Source organism: Staurois parvus, unplaced genomic scaffold (genome assembly GCF_062004578.1).
Source record: "Staurois parvus isolate SC_StPar_1 unplaced genomic scaffold, SC_StPar_1.0 ptg000464l, whole genome shotgun sequence".
In the NCBI taxonomy this organism is placed as follows: Eukaryota; Metazoa; Chordata; class Amphibia; order Anura; family Ranidae; genus Staurois; species Staurois parvus.
This window is the reverse complement of record NW_028318260.1, coordinates 698247-721741: the sequence shown is the minus strand read 5'-3', so window position 1 is coordinate 721741 and position 23495 is coordinate 698247. Positions and strand designations below refer to the sequence as shown.

Below are 23495 nucleotides of genomic sequence, written 5' to 3'. Positions count from 1 at the left end.
GGGTCCATGGACACTGGCTTAAAAAACACTGCTTTTACAGGAGTTTACCGTTTTGCCTGTAGATGCAGCTCAGTGTTACCCTATATGTCCATGCACATTAGGACATTTAGAGACATATTTTAAGCTCAGTATTTAGGCAGAAAAAATACCCTTCTAGTTTGCATTGTTTAGAACAGTTTTCCAACAGACAAAAACACTGAATGCTCCTAAACTCTTCTAGAAGCTCCTAAACTCCTGTACAAAAATGCTCTATATTGTTTTTTCTACTGCTAGCATTGACCCTTAAAATGAATTTCTCCACAATGCCTACTGCACGGAGGTGAATAGGGGCTTAAAATGCTTTTACTGCTTGTTCAGCATATATAAACACTTTAGCTTGCATAGTTTGGCCACAGATTCACTGATACCTGACTGATAAATCATGTTTAGAAATATACTGATACATGTCACCTAAGTGTTGTGTCTTTTCTATGTTCAAATCTACATAAGCAAATGCACTCCCAAGATCAAATTGATTCCAACAAGCTACAAACTCTATATCATTGTTACATTTAAAGACACGATATACAAAACAACAACCAAAATATTTGTACTCATAGCAGACAACCTTTAAACATTCACAGGAATTGTTGCTTGGTAGTTGTATAACAGAAAAGACAAGAAACTTTTCAACGCACAGGACCTACAGAACATTTACTGAATGATGTGAAAATGCCATACACAAATATATTTTATTTCAAGCTTAGTCTGCAATATCCTGTTCACAGAAAATATAATTAATTTGCATACAGTTCGGGTGTTGTGTTTTTGCTCAATACATTTTGCTTCCTTACTTCTAAAAAAAAAAGATAAAAAATATAACTAGTCTAACAAGCCACATTACATATTATCTGTCTTCTCAATGATACAATTAGTAATATTACTTCAAAGATGTGTAAATTTTAGTTTGTAAAACCATAAAGTAGAGCTTGCTGTAAAAATGCAGGATATGTTTATGAGGTCTGGGCCCCCTCCCCCTGTAAAAATTGCGTAAAGATAGTATGCCCAAAAGGTGGGTGTACAAAAAAAAGATTATATACTACCCCACCACCTGTCTTCCACGTATGGTGTCTAGGCAAGGGTGACATCAAACCCATATCTTGTGAGAAGACACTTTTTCAATTGTCTGGAGTGTCTTTTCAAGAGATATGGCTTGCTCCGTGATGTAATGACCAGCGATGAAGAAGACAGGGGTAAGGTAAGTATAAATCTAACTTTTTTCTTTACAGCTACATTTTGTACATATTATCTGCTGGAAATTTTTACAGAGGAGAAAACCCAGACAGTATAAATGGATATTGCATTGCAGTACAACATGTGCTTTCAAGTAAACCTCTCATGCTATAAAATTATTTATCTAAATCAAGGCACTAAGATAAAACATCATACAAAAGTTGACTCGAGCTTCTAACGTTCATACTGCATTGATAGCTGCCTATGGGTGTGGGTCAAAACTCTGACTTCAAATTGAGTTCAAGGACCTCAGGTAGTTTAATTCCTTAGATACACAGAAAATGTGTATCTAGGAATTAGGTATATGCAGGCAATTTTTAGTTGGTATGTCACGGGCTTGTGTTATGAAAATACATTCTGTAGTATGTCAGGTTTTCTTCAAACATTTTCAAATCTAAATGGGAATCTGTATTTTGTCAATTAAGGGCAAAGTAACAGATCAACTATATAATCACCTTCAGCCCTTGCTTATACTCACTTTTCATTATCTTCACAGTTGCCCAAGTGCACCTATCTAATGGGTCAATGTAAATACTTCTTGTCTTCCTCTTCCCACTGTACTAGATGCCAGCAGCCAATCACCAAACTTCAGCGATGTTTAAGAGGGCATGGGCTCCAAACAAGCTGGCTTGGAGACCCCATTGAACTTTGTAGCAGTACAGGTTCCCTTTACCTAAACTGTATCTAGGTGAATACATACATTATGAATTCTGCTTTATGAAGTCTACTATATTATGAACTATATTATGAACTGTTGCCCCCATATTTACTATTATTATTCTTTTTATTCCATCCTCATCTATGACATCATATACACTGTGTGTGTATATATATATATATATATATATATATATATATATATATAAAGATATAGATAGATATTTTTGCTATTATATTGTGACAATTATAACACATTGAGAACAGAGACTATGGGACATTTACACCGGTCGACCTTTGAGTGAAAATGCTTTTCTCTTGGTTGCTATGATGGCTCACTGACTTCCTTATTTTTTCAGTAATTAACTAGTAACAAGTATGCAGATCAGGAAAGTTGCAGAAAAGGAGAAAGTCCTTATCAGTATACTATTTTAGGCAATTACCCTGTCACGAAAACCACCGTGACTTAGGCTCCTGGAGGGGCCAAGGGGCCAGCCTCCTTGCCATCATCTATGGACCCGGAACTAAGGAGATCCCCCTCTTGGGGTTACAATGAACCTTTTCCCAAGAGGGTTATATTACTTATATGGGTACCTGGCTGTCTGTGAATTATACCAGCTACTCTATCCATGAAATTAGGACTGGAGGTACTGTCACTGGGACCCCCTGGCATACTGTGCATAGTGGAACTATGTTCAGCTGGTGAATTCCAGTATACATAGGGTTAAAGAACTCTTTTTCTGTTACAGGTTTCCTGGCATCAACTGTAATTAGGTTTAGGTGATAAGCTCTCACTTTGTTTAATCACCTCCAGAGTCCAGACTGCTAGGTGCTGGGAAGAAATCCATTGATTTCTTGTGTTTGATTGTTTGTTCATGAAATATAATTATCTCCTGGGACTTGTAATATGGCCATACTTATCTAGGGGGAAGGTTTTTGTGTATAAATGCTGTTTGTTAATAAAAAGTCAGTCCTGTTTTACTTCAACATTGGTTCTGTCTGGGGCTTGAGGTAAATTTGCATATTCTGGATCCAGAGTGGAGGAAGCTATAGTTTGGCAGAGATACTCAGTCGGGGTGTCAGGCAGTCCATCACAGATCCAAAGTATTTACGCAAGTGTGTCCTAATGATAGCTTGGCAACTAGCATTTTCAGAAGGTGAGATCACCAATAGTGGCCTTAATAGCTATGGTTAAGTCTAGGATTGGCTGAAATGTGTAAAAGGTGTTTTTGTGTACTTCATGTTCTGCTACAAATTTGAATGAAGCATGAAATGAACGACTGTTCCACTGCATAAATAGGAATGGTTTGGTGACCTATGATGCAGACAGCAAACCAATGACCTAGTGAGCCAAGCAGAAGCATATACTGTATGTGGAAACTGACCACATATGGTAAGGAGGGCCAAAGAGTTTTCTAAAGTGTTCACTCTCTTTTATATTTCCCTATGACTTTCTCTCATTAGCTTTTGTAGAGAACATTAGTAAAATTACTTTAACAATACAGGGACACACAGACCGTCTTTCAGAAATCAAGATCTCACTTTGGGCCCAGCTTTTTTCAATCCACAATACAGAAGTTTGTCTTGAACAATTTTGGATGTGAGGGTTTAAAAAATGGTCTAAAACAGATGTTTTATGTACATAATAACTTTATCTTTAGAGCAGTGGTTTTGAACCTCAACCCTTGAGTACCCCCAACAGGATATACTTTGCTTTCATAGGTGCTTTAAATCAATGTCAAATGCTTGGTATGTATATCAGCTATTCACAAAGCATGATCTGTTGGAAGTACTTAAGGACTAAAGGTTGGGACCTACTGTCCTAAAACATATTGTGAAGCCAAACAGACATTGTTTTTTTATTGGCCATTTCAAGCAACTGACAAAAGGATAGCTGCCAAATAGTTTACAATTGTTTGTCCAGGTTCACAGCTTGTACACCTTCATTCTAAAGTTCAGGATGTAGTCTACATACAATGCGGAATGGTGATCATTGCAATGATTCACTTATAAGGTTGCCATTCAAAATCTATTTAAGGAAGGAACAAAGGTAAGTAGAAACTGTTCCAGCTCCTGGCTGACGTTTATATACTCACTGGACTTAGGGTGGAAGGTCAAGAAGTAATCAATTTTAATTCTAGCAAATTATACAAGATTCTCCCAGTAACTGTGAGGAAATGTAGGATCATATGAGATGGCAGACCATAAAGGCTTCAATCAAGCCAGGAATCTCAAATAGACATATCAAGGAAATACATTGAGCTAGACCATAAGAAAAGTAGCCTAATTAGTTTAGGGTTTCAAGCATAGATGTAAATGTACTAATTCGTTTGATAACTTCCTTAACAATGAACCACCAAGAGACTTTAAAATCAAACTAAAAATTAAAACAGGTGCCCTGATATTCAGAATTAGTATCTCACCCAAAGACACTACAAACAACAAAGCCCACCAAAATTGTCTGAACCTTCTGCAAGTACTGGAGATAATCATGATCTGCATGAAATGGTCTCTCTTATACGTGGTGCCACTCATCCAGACTCAGTGTAACTGTTTAACTTGAAATTTATATTCTCTGCATAAATTATTCTTTTGTAGATATACCCACATAAACAGAAACTGTCAAAGGCTTCCATTCTGCAGTCCAAAAAAGCAGTGTATGGAATTGGTTTGATGAAGTATGGTAAAAGGAGTCTAAAGAATGCAGTTGAAAGTTTCCCAAAAACCCAATGTTCCTGACAAACAAAGTTTAAACTGGGCAGCCTTTTTGGTGATGGAGGTAATGATTATGAAGAAGCAACAGAAGTAGAGTAGACCTTAAGAATCTGCCAATCTACTAGTGTTCCTAAGTGCTTTCCTGAAAGCAGTCATCTAGGCTAAAACAAAGGGATGCCAACAGATACTGTATGTACTGCAGGAAAGAAAGTGTATCTAATTTCTCTTCGAGATGAATTTAAGGCATGTTAGGTATAGTTACACTGTTTCATCTTGCCAATGCTACTTTAATCGGGAAATCACTTAAAGTGGAATTCCAAACCCCCCCCCCCCCATATAAAGCTATTCTATCTAAAGAAAAGAAAAGATCACTATACTTACCTATAACTAAGCCGCTCGGGTCTGGTCTTCAGCAGTGGCTTCTGTGCAGGAGAGAAAAAAATTATAAAATCTGGGAAATGTCTAGGGGATGAGATCACCCATAGACTTACTATGGGGTATCCATTTTTGGCTGCCTCTCCTGCTTACAGAAGCCACCATTGAAGGTCAGCCTGGGACTGGACCAGAGCAGCTTCAGTATAGGTAAGTTATAGTGACCTTTTCTTTAGAGGTTAGATAGAATAGCTTTAGAATGGGGTGGAGGTAGGTTTAGCATTAGTTAGGAAATGACTGGAATTCCAAATTAAGTAGACACCACTACTTCAGTGATCCCCACTTGCTGAGTGGCCAGCCTGATGCCTTGTGAATATAGGAGGTTGGCCACTCAGCAGGGGTGCCATTAAGAGAATGCTTTTAATTTTTTGAATGAATGCAAAGCATTCTCTGTTTGGAAGAGGTGGAGAGGTCACCTCATCTAATCAGTGAACACTTTGCATTCATACAGAAAATGCAAAGAATTCTCTAAATGGTACTCATGCTGAGCAACCAACCTCCTGTATTTATAAGGCATCAGGCTGGCCACTCAGCACAGGACCCAGAAGCAAGTGGAGATCAGTGAAGTAGCGGTGTCTAATTCAGTGATTTTCAGCTTCCAGCAGCATCAGCCAGGTATGTCATATTCATAGTCACATTGGTCCAACTTGGAACTATGGTCTAGCTATTAACTATGAATTACATGCTAATAACTAGAATTATTCCTTAAAGCATTCCGTTAAGTATTGTAATAAGATAGCTCCTAGAGTTTTGTTATTCCAAATTAACTCTAAAATGGAATTGGGCACCTCATATTGCCACACAAAAAGTGCACCTTCCATTACTGTAAGATTCTGAATGCATCTGAGGTCATGTTTCTCGAAAACCTTTCAAAATTTTGCCAGGAATACCAAGAGCTCACAAAGACAGAGTGGAAGGCCAAGGAAGATCCTTTATATAGGACAGGGAAATTTGGTTCAGGCTCAAAAGTCATTTCCAAGATGAAGTTCAAACTCAATTTATCGAAAATCCCAATCAAGCCTAAGACATGTAATTACAAATGGCAGTGCAGGTATATGGTTTGAAGCAGATAACACTGGCTACAGGAAGTGTATTCACCAGAACAGAATATGGATGAGCTACACAGGTTAACAGGGAGACATGGAGCTTTTCCAAATAGATAGGGTTTTAAAACTGAAGTTTTTTTCTAACAATTAAAGTGCAACTCTGAGATAACTGACCCCACCCCTTCAATCACCTACTATCTGATCACTGGGATGAAAAGGAAATAACTCTAAATCTTCATTTTCACTTACATAAGGGTACAGTCACTTAATCATCCAGCGCTGGGTATTTCCCCCCTCTGTTTCCGGCATGCTGGGGTCCTTCTTCTGGGTTTCCACATCACTGCTTGAGTGACATGTACTATTCTCATTGACTTCGGCAGGAGACTGGTCCTCTTAGGGTCAAGAGGAGATATAATGTTGGGGGGCCAACTGGCAAGGGTTAAAGTACAGCACTGAGCTAGCGGTTCTCTTTGGCAGAAACTGTGTCAGAGAGGGATCTGGATATGGGACTCAGGAGAGTAAAAGTATTTTTGTCAATAAGGACATTGAAATTTATTGCAGGATGAGTTAGTGGGGGGGTGAGAGGGAGGCATGGTAGGGAGGAAATGTTGAAAGCATGTTGTGTATAGCTATAACTAAGTGAAAAAAAAAATTATTTTGTCAGAAATTCAGAACTGTCCTGTGCTTTGTAAATACTTCCTGAGTTATCTCAACCCCTTGACACCAACAGAACAGAAATATGCGACCTCACAGAACTGGGCTTTTTTCTGTGGGGCCGCATATTTGCGTACCTGTCTTTCTGATGGGAGTGTGCCGCATGGCACACTCCCAGCTCAAAGACCGCAGTATCACTGTGAACACCAGGTCCCATTCTAACGATCGGGACCCGGGACTCCCGATTCCGGGTCACATGATCACTGTGATAGCCTCTGATTTGCTATCACAGTGATCAGTCACTGTACAGCCCGGCCCCTTTGTTTTTTTTTCTCTCTCTATAAATGGAGGCGAGAGATACATTGTATCTCTCTAACTCCTGGCATAGAGGGGGAAAAAAGTTTGTAAAAAAAAAAAAAAAGATAAATAAATAAATATTAAAAAATAAATAAATAATAAAATAAAGAAAAAATATCTAGATCAAGGTTTGATCTAGTTCAGTGCCAGGGTAAGTGTTTGGGTCAAGGTCAAAGGTCAAGGTCAAAAGTTCAGTATTTAAAAAAAATTTGGTATCAGTGTCAGTGTGTTTTAGCTAAAACAAAAACAAAATGTGCGCTATTGTTTCAGGGTTGTACTCCGGGTACAAACAACAAATAACATACACATATATGGTATCGCTGTGATCGTCAAGAGCTGGTGCATTTATTTTGGGTTGTTCTTTGGTGGTAGGTTATGGTAGTAACAAGAAACACACAGCTAAATAAAAAAAATTTTTTTTTTTACTATTTTGGGCCAGTTTTTCTTTGATAATTAAAAAATCAGCAGATATCCATTACCATTTACCACCAAATAAAAGCCCAATCTGTCCTGAAAAAAAAAACAAGGTATATTTCACCTCGATGAACAAAGTAGTTGTGATGCTAAGTATGGTTTTACGAACACATGTCAACATTGCAAAATTGTGCTTAGGCATTTAGATTTTTTTTACCCTTAGGCGTGAAGGGGTTAAGGAGCCCTACTGGTTATCTTGGACTTATTCATCTTTCTACTGGACAGAACAGAACTGGAGGACAGTTTAAGAATTTAGCAAAAGCCAACAGGGCAGGGTTACCACCACCAAGTCTACCAAAATACTGTGTGTTGTAAGCATTCAATAGGAATTAGAGGCTGAGTGCATTTCTGACAAACCAACAAATATTTTCTGTACTTGCAAGGCCTTAGAAAGGATAACACCTGGAATAATGCATGCATTACTGATTTTTTTTTTTAATTTGCCCAGACATACACTTCACTGTTTTGTTTTTATTCTTCCGTCAAGGTAATATAGACATTACTTTACAGTGGCACTGCAGTTTTTGCAAGACAAGACATAAACAAAGAAGCAAGATCAAGGAGAAAACCAGCACACAGATCTCTGGCTAACAGGCAGTTATAGGTAGCCCATCCATTCTGCTAGAGTGACAAGTAGCACATTCCTTTATACAAAGCAGAAACTAACACTCATGAAAAACAGCAAACGACCTTTTAAAATAATCCACTTCTACTAGTTACTGTATCTCTTATCTACTATGACAGCATACAAGTTACCAATTATCATTTGACATTACAGGTGAATGGAACTAGCAAGATGATAGAAAGAATATAAATCCATGAGCCATTGTGGCGTGTGCTTGCTTATGTCACTATATTACAGTTATGTGATAAGTGTGTGTAAGAAAAATGGAAATCCATTGTCTAGATAGATATTCAGATAAGAGTGAACAAAAGAACACAGGCAAACAAATCAAATACATAATTTAACAGACTTGGGATATATAAGGAAGATGGCTAGTATGGCTTCAATGAAAATGATTTACTTGCCCATAACAACGCATCAGAGTTGTAACATTTCCACATGGTGGCTTGATCAGTTGCCATAGCCAACTAATAGGTTTTTCAGGCATACTACACCAGTTGCTAGCACAGTAACTTTATATATTATCTGATGCAACTTACAGGTCTTGTAAGATCATATAGAAGAGATTAAATCGGATGATTTTAATATAACTAGGTCTAAACACGCAGATAAAGAATGAAAACTGAACACTTGAACAATTTGTAGTGAAACATAACAATGACACACAAGCAAACTGTGGCATTTGGCACTACAGGTTTATATCATCATAACCATCAATTGGTGCATGCAAAGGACACTTACAAGTGTTGGGCTTAAGGATGCTGCTGGCAAGGGTTTGTCCTGATGGGCCAGACATGGAGAAGACAGAGATGCAATCATCATCCTGTGAGCAACCTGCTTGGATGGCGCGGAGGTAGCTGTGACTGCGCATTCGAAAACAGCCAGGGAGATCCAAGGCTTCTACGGCATGAGATTCCACTTCACTGAACACGGATTCACATGTAGCTCCTGATTGGTGGTTTATCTCACCCTTAATCTGAAGAGTAAAAGAGACTGGAATCACCATAAACTCTCGTTTCACCACAGGTTTTGATTGCCACAAGGCACACAGTGTCCTACAAATGCATTATCTTTATGTTGCCGGAAATTATTTTATAATGAATATTGTGTAAATAATGGCAAAGTGGTCCTAAAAGATGAAGTTTTTTTACCTTAATGCATTAGGGTAAAAAAACCTTCTGTGTACAGCTCTCCCCACAGCCCCCCTTATACTTACCTGAGCTCCGAATCAATCCAGTGATGTGCATTAGAGCAGCGGCTCTCCTGGATCTTTCTCTCCTTATCGGCTCACACAACAACCAGTGCAGGGGGCGGTGCCGAGCCACACTGTGTGTGTGAATGGACAATGTCTTTTCACAGGAGTGCGGCTCGCAAGCGAACCTGCTCAAGTGTCCCCATAACAAGAGACTTGCCATTGGGGGCACAAAGCAGGAGGGAGGAGTCAGAACTGCCAGCAGGGCACCCAAAAATAAGAGGATCAGGGCTGCTCTGTGTAAAACCATTGCACAGAGCAGGTAAGTATATTATGTTTTGTTTGTTTGTTTTTTGTTTGTTTTTTTACAATCTTTAGAACCATTTTAACATCAAATGAAAACAATATCTTTAAGCCATCTATATTTAGCTTCACTAGAACCATCTCACTTTTTTTTTTAGAAGAGAGTTAATTGTAAGAATACCTGTAATCTGACCTGTTGAAAATCATTTTTTGATCTTGATATCAGTTATTGCTTTAAACGCTAGAGATAATACCTGAATGATTGTTTCATAGTTTCACAAACAAGGGTTCTGCAAGCTTGTTTTTATGAGTATGAAAGTTGCTTCAGGTAATAAAGTAATCATATTTTTGCACATCCAATAATACTGAAATATATAACATGGATGAGGGAAAAAAGAAACTAGTACAATGAATAACCCTACAATCAAAATACAATAGAACCATGGCAAGAAGAGGGGCAATAGCTGGAAGGTTATACCTGGGTTATTATTGTATATTCTTTCACTAAATTAAAGTTTATTACTAGCTACTGTTACTGAAGATCACAATATGTAAGCTCTACAAAAACAAGATTCTCAATCATGTTGTATTTGCGCAGTAATGCCATACACATCTAAATAATGCCATAGTCATCTAAATACCTTAAAATTCTCTCTCACAGGGCTGGGCTTTCACCTTTAAGGTGATATTAAAACACTGGTTTAAAAAATATATTCTATTCATGTACATTTTCTTAACTTCAAAAAGTATCTTCTATTGCTCTCAGCCTACCCCAACTCTCCAAATTTTTTTGCTGCAGTGATCCAACTTCCTGTTAGAGGGTGGCTACGTTCATTCTTCACGGTCCCACTTTATGTAGGCGTATAGCCACCCTCCACAGCTTACTCCCGAGATGGACTATGGGATTTCTAGTGTGCATGGAGCAGTGCACATGACTGCACCTAATGTGCACTGCTCACTCCAAGCAAACAGACATGAGGAGCAAAGAAGAGCTCACAGAGGAAGTTACAAGGAGGCAGAGAAACACAGTAAGTAATAAAGTCATGAAAAATAGATTACAGGGCCATTAGGTAGTAAATCTGTATGGGTTATTTGGAGAACAAGTATATAGTTTAGTGTCGCTTTAAGAAAAAAAATAACAACAGGCCCAATCCTTAGTCCCCATCATTATCCTGCAGCCAACCTACCTCCACCAAGGTTCATACTTAGCTCCTCCAGATTGGATGTAAACAACATGGGCAGCCACTGCCATCAGAGAAGCGACTGTAAGCAAGCACTTGACCAAGGGGTTTCAGCTTAGGACAGTTTGGGGGACTAAGCAGGGCATTTTGTACGTAAAAGGTGAACTTGTCTTTTAAGTGCAGTTAGGGTGATAAAAACAAAGCACAGATGCCTATTTATTTTGAGTTTAGAACATTGAATGTAAATAAACATACATAAATCTGGGACAGAAACAGCAGTTAAAACCATTGTTAGCATAATGCACCTATAGGCCAGTGTTCAAAGCAACAGTACAACTGGGTGCAGCATCAAAAGACAGATGTTTACTTTTCTTTTTTTAATGGTAAGAACAGTAAAACTTGTTTGGAAAGAACACCATCCATGAGGTATTCATAGGGGAGCAGAAAATGTATATGGAGTCTAAGCTTTATGACATATACTTTTTTTTAGAAAGCTGGAAAAAGTAGATGAACAGAATGAACATGTGGGCTGGAGATGAGAGTATGAAAGCTATTTTCAAGTTTCTATCCACTGGTCGTACAATCATATTAAGAAACAAAAAATTGAAAGGACATCTTGCCCTGTACAAAGATTAATCTTAGTCTACAGCTGACAATACACTATACAATCTCTTTTAAATCCCACATAAACTATGTAGTGCAAGGGCCTGCCTGACTTGATACAAATAAATGGATTATATAGGTTTGCCCACATATTACAAAGTTTTTTTAAATCTAGCGAAGACTGAACAGAGATTTTACAATTAGTTTGTCCTGAAGTCCTGAAGTCCTTTTTGAAAATACAGATATAACGTGGACCAAAAAACAGCATATTGGAAGCTTCAGGACAATGATGTCAGAAGTAGTAGCCAAATAAACTTGTCCAGTGTCTAATTCTAGGTGATATATCGTAAGTAGGTAACAAGCAGCTAAATGCCCAGTGCATTCATTTATTTTCATTGGCGACCCAGGAGACCTTAAGTCCTGGTTCACACTGACGCAGTGCAGAATTTGCAGTGTTTTCTGTGCGAATTCCGCACTGCATCAGGATCGCACCCTGTTCATGCGAACTGCTGCGGGTGTGTATGTTAAATTAACAACACCCCGAAATCAGTCCAAAAAACGCGGTGCGATGTGCAGAATCGGATCGCATAGGTGTGAATACCCATGCGATCTGATTATAGTGCGGACCCAAAAAAGGGTCCTGCACCCTTTTGGTGCGGATGCAGTGCGATTTGAGCCATACATAATGTATAGCTCAAATCGCACTGCACACAAATCGTATGTGATGTTCACAGGAATACGGTTCTTGTGCGAATCACATGTGGTGTACCGCACCGTATGATTGTTACATAGTTACATAGTTAGCCTGGCTGAAAAAAGACAAAAGTCCATGCAGGTCAACCAAAAAAAAAAAAAAAAAGTTATAATCCTATACCCATAGTTGATCCAGAGGAAGGCAAAAAAAAACTCAGCAAAGCATGATCCAATTGGCTCCTGCAGGGAAATAAATGCCTTCCTGATCCCCCGAGAGGCAATCAGATATTCCCTGGATCAACTCTACCTATAAATATTAGTATCCAGTCATATTCTGTGTATCTAAGAAATAGATACACAGAATATGTCTTTTTTGACAATCCACTGAGTTGTACAGAACCAAATCTTGAGGGAGTCTGTTCCACATTTTCACAGCTCACACTATCAAGAAACCTTGTGAAACTAGCCTGAAGGGTAAGTTCACCTTTAGGAACATGTAACATGTTCCCATAGCTGAAGCCACCACTCACTGCCCCCCCCTCAACAGATAGTACAGGGAGAAGTTCCCCCGTACTATCTGTCAGATTTGAAAACAGCGCGGCTGTGCAGGGTTCTACCCACGCGGCCACGTCATTCATTCAAGAACTTCCATGAATGAATGGACTACAGGTCCTGACAGCCTTAGCGGCTTTCAGCTTGTAGTTTTAAATGAACTACCATGGTGCTGTGGAGCGTCGTGGTAGTTCATTGAATCTTCCTTTTAGTATATATACTTGCTCATACATCCCGCACAGCCAAGCAGATATTCTGACAGGCCTGCAGGAAACCTACATGACATCAGCAATGAACTTATCCTTTAAAGCCAGCATGTCAAATGACGGTTTTCAGTCATTAAGATGGAGCCTTGGCACCCCTATCTCTCAATAGTCTTTAGAGCAGGATGCATTGCAGAGGGAAGCACCAGAGCTCTAACATCAGACCTGGAAGTCATATTGTTAATACTGATATAAAGGGGCCTTCCAAGACACTGAAAATGAAGATGGGAATGTGCATGTGTCTGTTTTGTATCTCCTTATGCTAGCTGAATACTTTGGACATATTGCTGGTTAATACATAGTATATGGATTACATCAGGTTTAATGTACTGTAGATTCTTGCCAAAATTTTCAGTGAGCATATGGTACAAAGATAGACAAGTGAAATCTATCTATAAATAGATTGTTTTGTTGGATTATTTTTGTCATTATCAAAATCGAGAAATATTATTGGGTTCAACCTTTAAAAATGATATAGTGTATGGAAAATATATCAATTTCACCCTCGTGTTTATGGAATGTTCATGCTTCACATGGACATGGGCCTATGTAGAATAATGTAAAAAATGAGCACCATGTGTGGCCACTAAATATTTCTCAATACGGCTTAATGAAATGAGCCTGAACAAGGAAAAAAATGTGTGATTGTGAAAATCTTTCTGTGTTTTGTTATATGTAATCTATACTGTGATTCTTCTCTCATGGCAGAGAAATAAGGTAAAAGTGATTATAGATTACATTTAGATATTTCAAGGCTCCTAAATTTAAATTAAATCTGTGCTGAGAGAAATACGAAGGCTTCCACTGCTGATCACCTTCTAAGGAGTTTGAGTTCTTCTTGAGTTACTGACTATGACTTCAGTACTTTCTATAGTACTAACTTCAAACAATTTTGAAGATTAGTAAATCCTAGATGTTAAAGTGGTTCTAAAACCTAAATATTTTTCACCTTAATGCATTTCTGGCGTTAAGGTAAAAAATTTTTAGGTAGCAGTATGCACAATCCCAACCGCCCCCCCCCCCATAGTTACCTGAGCCCTCACTCGATTCAGTGCTGTGCCTGTCTGTAGATGCTCTCCCCACTCTTACAAGCCTTGCTAAGCCATTGGCTCCTGCTACTGTCAAATCCTGTGATAAAGAAAGGGGGCTGGGCTGGGCCGCACTGTCTGTGTCTATGGAGATAAGCAGCGTGGCTCTGGATTGAGCATGCAGGTGTGCAACAATAGTAAGTGGCTTGCTATGATGGCATATTGTGAAAAGGAGTAGCCAGAAGCGCCAGTGGTACTCAAGAAAAACAGGTCTGGGGTTGCTCTGTGCAATTGCATTGCACAGAGCAAGTAAGACCTGTTTTCTTATTAAAAAAATAGTAACATTTACAATCACTTTAATTTACAGTTTCTGCGCTCTATACTAGTTTCAGTCATCAGCTCATAGAATATAGTAGTGAGGCCACTGGGCCAGAATATTGGCCAGGCATCTAGCATTTTCAGAAGAGCTCAAAATGGCAGTTTTCTCCTTTCAGGACAGGCTTACTTTAAAACAATATCCTGCTCTTCTATTTAAAGAGATGACTTTTTTAAATTAATTTAATTTAGCATCACCACCCAGGAATGAACATGAAATAAGGTGACCAGCTTTTCCATAAAGCTGCTTTAATTGCACACACAGGGGTTGATTTACTAAAACTGGAGAGTGGAAATACTGGTACAGCTCTACATAGAAACCAATCAGCTTCCAGGTTTTATTGTCAAAGCTTAATTGAACAAGTTGAAGTTAGAAGCTGATTGGCTACCATGCACAGGAGCATCAGTTTTCATAAATCAATTCAACAGTGTAGTGGTTTTTTCCAACACCCAGTTCTAGGAGGCTTACAAAAGCTCCATATTTAGACTCGTTACACAGCACTAAATGCTCTGCAAAAAAAGGCAGTAAGAGAGGAAAAAGGGCTGATACACTTTAAAAGAAAATACAGCAAAACTAGGCAATTTATTACTCATTTAGAATAAACAGACAACAGGAGGTGACACTAAAATGCTGTAATAATATTTTCAAGCACTGAAAATGCCAAAATATGCTTTATGCGTGCAAAAATATATCTTCCTATAAATAATGTGTAATATACTGTACCTATAGTTTAAAAACTGCAGCAAATTCGACAGAGATTTACATACCTGAGTCCACTTGTATAAGTTCTATTTTTCATGCATATGCATGCAAACAGCTTGTACTGTAAACTAGGCTGGATGTCATTATACCTAAATACATGTACTATATGCTGAAAACTGCAGTTTGAAAAAAAATGTTCATTCCATAATGTGAAAATGCAGAAGTGGAATTTAGTCATTACAGATTCAGCAAAATGGTGTGTTAGCAAACTGGGCAGCATTGCAAGCGTGAGGATAGTTAATGATACATGCTGCTGTCACAGAGGCTTAAGAAGATGCAGAAGAAAAAGCAAAGAAGACCTTTACTGAACTGGTGCAGTACAGATTCTTATCATTACTTTAAATTACATACACGCTTTCATTTCTCAATTTTTTACCGTCTAGTTAGAAATCTGTCCTAGTGTTTTGTGGCAAATCAGTGAAAGGAAGGTTTTTCAGTTGCCTGCTGTAGGAAGACTAAAGCTGCTTTGATGGAGTAAAAGAGAAAACAACTGGGAAAAAAAATAATACACACAAAACATTCTAGCATTTATGTTTCACCTTTAATCTTAGGATGCCATCACAACAAAATGCACTGCACCACAATGTAAACCACAGTGTTCTAGGCAGCTGTTTTATTTAGGTTAATAAACTCTAGGTGGAGAGGTTTGGGGCACAGACTCCAAAACATTCTACCAAGAAAGCAGGTTCCTACAGAAAAATGACCCCTAAGCAAGACCAGCACTCTGTAGTATTTTGACTGTAAGCAGTAACAGCACCTAACTCAATGGACAAGCCACCAGACTTCACGCATTCACCAAGCTCCTTGGAACACTCTCTGGCAGATAAACTTCCTTCCTGGTGCTCCAGTCCAGAATTAGGCCTCACTACATCTGGGCAATACCTCTAGCCAGGCAGTGCAGACCTTAGGCCCACACTTATCTTTCTAAGGCATATGTGTACTCCCCGCGCAGCAGACCTGGGAGGTCAAAAAAGCACAGGAAGCCACAGAGTATCCAGAAGGTTCCCTGAAATATTAATACCCTTCCCCAGGATGCACCACTGGCAATAAATCTCCATAGTGGTTAGCTAGGAAGATATAAACATTTATAACTCAGGTTTCTGAATTACATTATTACCAGGTATGCTTCCCTGCAACAGGCAAAATCTTCTGAACTTAGGGAGAAACCAAATGAAAACAGAACTACCAGTTTAGGCCTAGACTGACAACAACCCAACGGTACTAAATTTAGCATAGGGACACTACTGCTTATTTCAGGGTGCCTACATTAAATAGAAATGTTACCCTTATCTTAAATAAGGCATCTTTACAAATGTTTAGTTAGAGCAATTTACAAACAATAACAAAAGATAATTGCAGGATTTTTTATTTTTTGCATACCTTATACAGTCATGGCCGAAATTGTTGGCACCCTTGATATTTCTCCAGGAAATCATGTATTTCTCACGAAACGTATTGCATTAACACATGTTTTGCTATACACATGTTTATTCCCTTTGTGTGTATTGGGACAAAACAAAAAAAGGGAGGAAAGAAAGCAAATTCGACATAATGTCACACAAACCTCCAAAAATGGGCTGGACAAAAGTATTGGCACCCTTTCACAACTGCGGATAAATAAGAATGTTACAAGCATGTGATGCTCCTGTAAACTCACCTGGGGCAAGTAACAGGTGTGGGCAATATAGAAATCACACCTGAAAGCAGATAAAAAGGAGAGACGTTCACTTAACCTTTGCATTGTGTGTCTGTCTGTGCCACACTAAGCATGGACAACAGAAAGAGGAGACGAGAACTGTCTGAGGACCTGAGAACCAAAATTGTGGCAAAATATCAACAATCTCAAGGTTACAAGTCCATCTCCAGAGAACTAGATTTGCCTTTGTCCACAGTGCGCAACATTATCAAGAAGTTTGCAACCCATGGCACTGTAGCTAATCTCCCTGGTCGTGGACGGATGAGGAAAATTGATGAAAGATTGCAACGCAGAATAGTCCGGATGGTGGATAAGCAGCCCCAAACATGTTCCAAAGACATTCAAGCTGTCCTGCAGGCTCAGGGAGCATCAGTGTCAGCGCGAACTATCCGTCGACATTTAAATGAAATGAAACGCTATGGCAGGAGACCCAGGAGGACCCCACTGCTGACACAGAGACATAAAAAAGCAAGACTACAGTTTGCCAAAATGTACTTGAGTAAGCCAAAAGCCTTCTGGGAAAACGTCTTGTGGACAGATGAGACCAAGATAGAGCTTTTCGGTAAAGCACATCATTCTACTGTTTACCGAAAACGGAATGAGGCCTACAAAGAACAAAACACAGTACCTACGGTAAAATATGGTGGAGGTTCAATGATGTTTTGGGGTTGTTTTGCTGCCTCTGGCACTGGGTGCCTTGACTGTGTGCAAGGCATCATGAAATCTGAGGATTACCAAAGGATTTTGGGTCGCACTGTAGGGCCCAGTGTCAGAAAGCTGGGTTTGCGTCCAAGATCCTGGGTCTTCCAGCAGGACAATGACCCCAAACATACGTCAAAAAGCACTCAGAAATGGATGGCAAAGAAGCGCTGGAGAGTTCTGAAGTGGCCAGCAATGAGCCCAGATCTAAATCCCATTGAACACCTGTGGAGAGATCTTAAAATTGCTGTTGGGAAAAGGTGTCCTTCCAATAAGAGAGACCTGGAGCTGTTTGCAAAGGAAGAGTGGTCCAAAATTCCGGGTGAGAGGTGTCAGAAGCTTATTGATGGTTATAGGAAGCGACTGATTTCAGTTATGTTTTCCAAAGGGTGTGCAACCAAATATTAAGTTAAGGGTGCCAATACTTTTGTCCAGCCCATTTTTGGGGTTTTGTGTGACATTATGTCATATTTGCTTTTCTGCCTCTGTTTTATATTTGTTCCAATACATACAAAGGGAATAAACATGTGTATAGCAAAACATGTGTTAATGCAATACCTTTTTTGTGTGAAATACTTGATTTTCAGGAAAAATATCAAGGGTGCCAACAATTTCGGCCATGACTGTATGTAGTTACATGGTTGGTAAGGTTGAAAAAAGACAGAGATCTGTAAATCAACCTATATTTGCATATGTGTCTACATGACACTATGGACCCCCATCCCTGTATATTATGTATAAAATGAATGTAATATCTTTTTACATTAACTTAGCCCAGCGGATACCATTAACTGTGAGGGGAGGTCCACATATTTACTGTTCTGACAGTTAACAACCATGTACGCTGTTTAAGATTAAATTTATTCTTATCCAATTTCATGTTACATAGTTAGTCTGGCTGAAAAAAGACAAAAGTCCATCTAGTTCAACCATTAAAAAAAAAAAAAGTTATAATCCTATACCCACAGTTGATCCAGAGGAAGGCAACAAAATCCCCCAGCAAATCATGATCCAATTTGCTCCTGCAGGAGAAAAAAATTCCTACCTGATCCCCCGAAAGGCAGTCGGATATTCCCTAGATCAGTGGTCGGCAAGCCACGGCTCGCGAGCCACATGCGGCTCTTTACAAACTTAAATGCGGCTCTTCTGTGTGACGGGCGCCCGCTCCCCTCCCTCCTCTCGGGCGGCCGCCCCCCTCCCTCCTCTCGGGTGCCCGCTCCCCTCCCTCCTCTCGGGAGCCCGCTCCCCTCCCTCCTCTCGGGTGGCTGCCCCCCTCCCTCCTCTCGGGCGGCCGCCCCAAAAGTCAGGACTCTGCAGCTGTCAGGATGTAGGCGGGACAGCGTAACGAACTCCTCTCCTCTCACAGTCCGCCCTGAAGACCAGAACGGCGCGGGAACACGGCGAGAGGAACGCGCGGAGCAAAGGTAAGTGAATTGACACAATATGGGGAATGAATAACTATATGGGGGATGAATTACTATATGGGGGATGAATTACTATGGGGGATGAATTACTAAATGGGGGATGAATTACTATATGGGGGATGAATTACTATGGGGGATGAATTACTATATGGGGGATGAATTACTATATGGGGGGTGAATTACTATGGGGGATGAATTACTATGGGGGATGAATTACTATATGGGGGATGAATTACTATGGGGGATGAATTACTATGGGGGATGAATTACTATATGGGGGATGAATTACTATATGGGGGATGAATTACTATGGGGGATGAATTACTATGGGGGATGAATTATTATATGGGGGATGTATTTTCAGTTTTAAAAATGTGGCTCTCAAAATAAATTTCAATCGTGGTTTTGGCGAGATTTGGCTCAGTTGAAAAAAAAGGTTGCCCACCACTGCCCTAGATCAACTTTACCTATAAATGTTAGTATCCAGTTATATTCTGTGTATCTAAGAAAGAATCCAGGCCTTTTTTAAAGCAATCCACTGAGCTGGCCAGAACCACATTTTTACAGCTCTTACTGTGAAGCAAGCTTTCTGTATATGCAGATTAAATCTCTTTTCCTCCAGATATAAAGAGTGCCCCCATTGTCCTCTGTTATGACCTCAGGGTGAATAACTCTACACCGAGTTCACTAAATGAGCCACTGATGTATTTATACATGTTGATCATATCCCCCCTTAATCTCCTCTTCTCAAGAGAAAATAAAATCAATTCCTTTCATCTTTCCTCATAGCTGAGCTCCTTCATGCCTCTTAGTAGTTTGGCTGCCCTTCTCTGCACTTTCTCAAGTTCCCCAATATTCTTTATGTGAAAAAAGAATGTTGTGGCCATGTATGTTCTTTAAAATCTCACTCCTGCAGTCACCACTGATATGTTGTATAATACTATCATACCCTGTCTCGACACCTCTTCTCCAGTGTAATATGTTTAATTTTTGTAATCTTTCATGATAACGTAGGTCCTTCAACCCCCTTTACTACACTGTGTGCACAATTATTAGGCAAGTTGTATTTTTGAGGAATATTTCATTATGGAATAACTACAATGCTCTTGGTCAATCCAAAATGTTCATTGACCTCAAACCTGAATATTTAAGAAAGTAAAAGTGAGGTTTTGGCTTTCGTGTGCGAATATCTATGTGTGCACAATTATTGGGCAACTATTAGTGTGCAGAATTATTATGCAGCTAGATGAAAAATGAAAAATTTTCCCATCTCACTTGTTTATTTTCATCTGTTAAAATGAGAATAATAAACAAACTATTCAAAATTTACAAATAAACATTTCTGACATTTAAAAAAAAAAAAATCAGTGACCAATATAGCCACCTCTTTTCAATAACTGTCATAATCCTTTCATTCATGGAGTCTGTAATTTTCTTGATATTTTGATGATCAACGTTTTGTGCAGCTGCAACCACAGCCTCTCAGAAACTGTTCAGAGAGGTGTACTGTTTTCCTGCACCATAAATCTCCTGTTTAGGAAGGGCCCACAAGTTCTCGATAGGGTTTAGGTCAGGTCAGGTGAGGAAGGGGGCCATGTCATTATTCTTTCATCTTTACTGGCTGGCCATGTAGTGGAGTATTTCTATGCATGCGATGGAGCATTGTCCTGCATAAATACCATGGTATTCTTGAAAGATTCAGACTTTTTCCTGTACCACTGCCTGAAGAAAGTGTCTTCTAAAAACTGGCAGTAAGTTTGGGAGTTGATCTTATGCCAAAATGGTCCAACTAGCTCATCTTTAATAATACCAGCCCATACCAGTACCTCACCCTCAATTTTTAAAGGGTGGTCATTTTTCATTACTTAAAGTAAAAAAAATATATATATATAATGTATGGCCTGGGGGGTCCCCATAATTTACCTGCAACGTTGCACATCTGTACAATGTATAGAACCTGCTGCAGTAAGACTTTTTTTTTTAAATTACCTTTTTATATTAAAAAAACTGTGTGGGGTGCCCCCCTAATCCATACCAGACCTAAAGGGCCTGGTATGGCTTTTAGGGGGAACCCCATGCACCCCCCCCATTTTTGGGAGGTGGGGTTCCTCTTAAAATTCCTACCAGGCCTAAACAGCCTAGTATGGCATTTAGGGGTAACCCCATGCAGTTTTTTGGGGGAGTCCCTCCTAACCTTCTTACCAGACCTAAATGGCCTAGTATGGATTGGGGGGAACCCACGCTTTTTTTTATGTATTTGGGTTTTTTTATTTGTTTTTTTAATAATTTTTTTATGTTGTTATTTTTTTTATTTATTTTTTCGGAGAGAGTATTATCTCCTCTGTCTTCAGCAGTGTCCAGCAACACACTACACAAGGCTGCTGTGTAAGCAGTCCTATATAATGTGGGGCGTGACATGAGCCATGATTGGCCAAAGTCATCGAGACTTTGGCCAATCATGGCTTTCACAGTGCATTGTGCTGTGACTGGCCAAATCAATGCACCTGACCTTTGTGACTCCTGAAACTTGTGACAGTGCACATCATCTCACAGAGGGGGAATGCCTTTACCCTGAGATCTTGGCAGATCTAACAGTTTACAGGGAAGACTTCCCAGGAAGGCACTGGTGATGTAGCCTTCCTAGGATGCAGATATGAGGTCAGGGCTACATTACCAGTGCCTCACTCAACCAGGATATAGAAAAACAGTAATTGTAAGTAAAAGCAAAAAATGTTTAACTAGAGAGTTGCATGCTGATGTGATTTTAGCAAAAAGTGGGAAAGTCTTCTTTAAGAAAGTCTATTGATAACTAATACAAACTTTAAGTTAAAGCAAGTTTAAGGGTTTTATTTAAATTCAGATCAACAAAAAATTCAGCTACCAAGAGCCAATCTTAACTCCCTTTTATCAGCTGCATCTTATCTGTAATGCCTTTTGGTTTCAGGAAATCACTATAGCTTTCCACAAACAAATAATATGAAATGATTTTAGAGTTGGGAGCATTGTCTGGAAGAGTGCTGCCACTTTGAAGCTGATGATCTGTGGCTCTGGAGCAAAACGGTCAACTAGATATAAATCATAATATTGTTCATGCTTAATTATTTCATAAGCTAACAATAAGATATCCTCATAATACCAAGTCATTGGAACCATATGTAAAAACAGTTCTGTCAGTCCCTAGCAGATAGCTAGGAAAACTGGAGTCTAGTTAATAGGGTGAGGCCAGTCCCTAGTTGTCAAGGGAGCTACCACTGCAGCACACAGTCTTTGCTGCTAAGTGGTAGCATTCACACAAATGGCACACATATAAGCTCTTAATCACTTTGGCAGTCTTTAAGGATTATGCCCTGTTTACATAAGTTAATTATGAAAAAAAACAAGTGAGCCTTGTGCTTCATTTACAACCCTTCTCCAACACACATAAAAGACAAAAAGACATTAGTTCAAAAGCAGAATGGATCATTTTCTCATACACTGCTCTAAATCTGTCAAAAGGCAGTCTCTAAAACACTACAATACACCATGCAATCTTTTACTTTTAAATGAACAATTACCATACATAAGTAAATTTATGCTGCATAATATACAGCCACCAAGATTATAAAACCCACTTGATTAGCTTCTGTGACATTGGCAACACCTAAAGTGAAACCATGATTTGACCGTGCAGGGCAAAGCAACAAATTCACTTTAATGCAACTGCTTATACTTACCTTAGTTTCCTCGCCACTATATCCTACCCCACCAGGAATGAAGAGAAGAAGTCCTATAATACCCTCAAGTTGCAACTTATTGCTAATAGCTGAGGACTCATGTGATAGAGCCAATTGCCAAGTGCCAGTACTGTCACCAACAACACCTACACCTGGCAGTACCAGATATATTACATTGCTTTCCCAGGCAAACAGAGCATAGGAAAGGTAAACATAAGAATAAAATGACAAGGAACCAGTTTTAGATGAGCACAGAAAAGAAGGTTTTCTGGTTAATAAAAGTTAAAGTAGTCGGCTTCAGATAGGACTTAAGTGTTACTGTCTCAGTATGTTTTCTTTGAAAGTAAATAGAGTATAAAATGAGAAAGTGCAAGTATAGGACAACAGTAATGTTACATGGGTCAATTTAATTGGTACAGTCATTGCTAGGTCCACCCAATTGTGCTGTGATTGGCCAAAGCATTGAACTTGACCTGTGGCCAGGTGCATTGTTTGGAGCTATCATGGCTCTCACAATGCACGGTGATAACACTGCATTGTGGGGCACTCGGCAGGCAAACCCCATTCGTGTGTTCGGCAAAATCAAGCCCATCCCAAGCAGGGAGGAAATAGTCTATCCAAGGAGTCCAGACCACTTTGTATTTAGGGACTGAGTCCTTGAGGATAATGTCCATTTTTTCATTATAGTAGTAAACAGTTCATTTTTTGTTGCACGTTTGTGAACCTGGGATTAGATTACCACTACACCTTAAGCAAGAAGCTACTTAACAATTGTAAA

The 23495-nt window shown here is 39.3% G+C and overlaps 1 protein-coding gene across 5 annotated transcripts in view; it reads right to left on the bottom strand.

The window, feature by feature from the left end:
• Window positions 1-23495, bottom strand: part of DLGAP3 (DLG associated protein 3) — a 518806-nt gene that overhangs the window by 96952 nt on the left and 398359 nt on the right. For all 5 annotated transcript variants that reach the window (XM_089688984.1, XM_089688981.1, XM_089688980.1 and 2 more), the window contains one exon: window positions 8974-9208. In XM_089688984.1, coding sequence (XP_089545110.1) covers window positions 8974-9208 — 235 coding nt within the window. The remainder of the gene's footprint in view (window positions 1-8973; window positions 9209-23495) is intronic.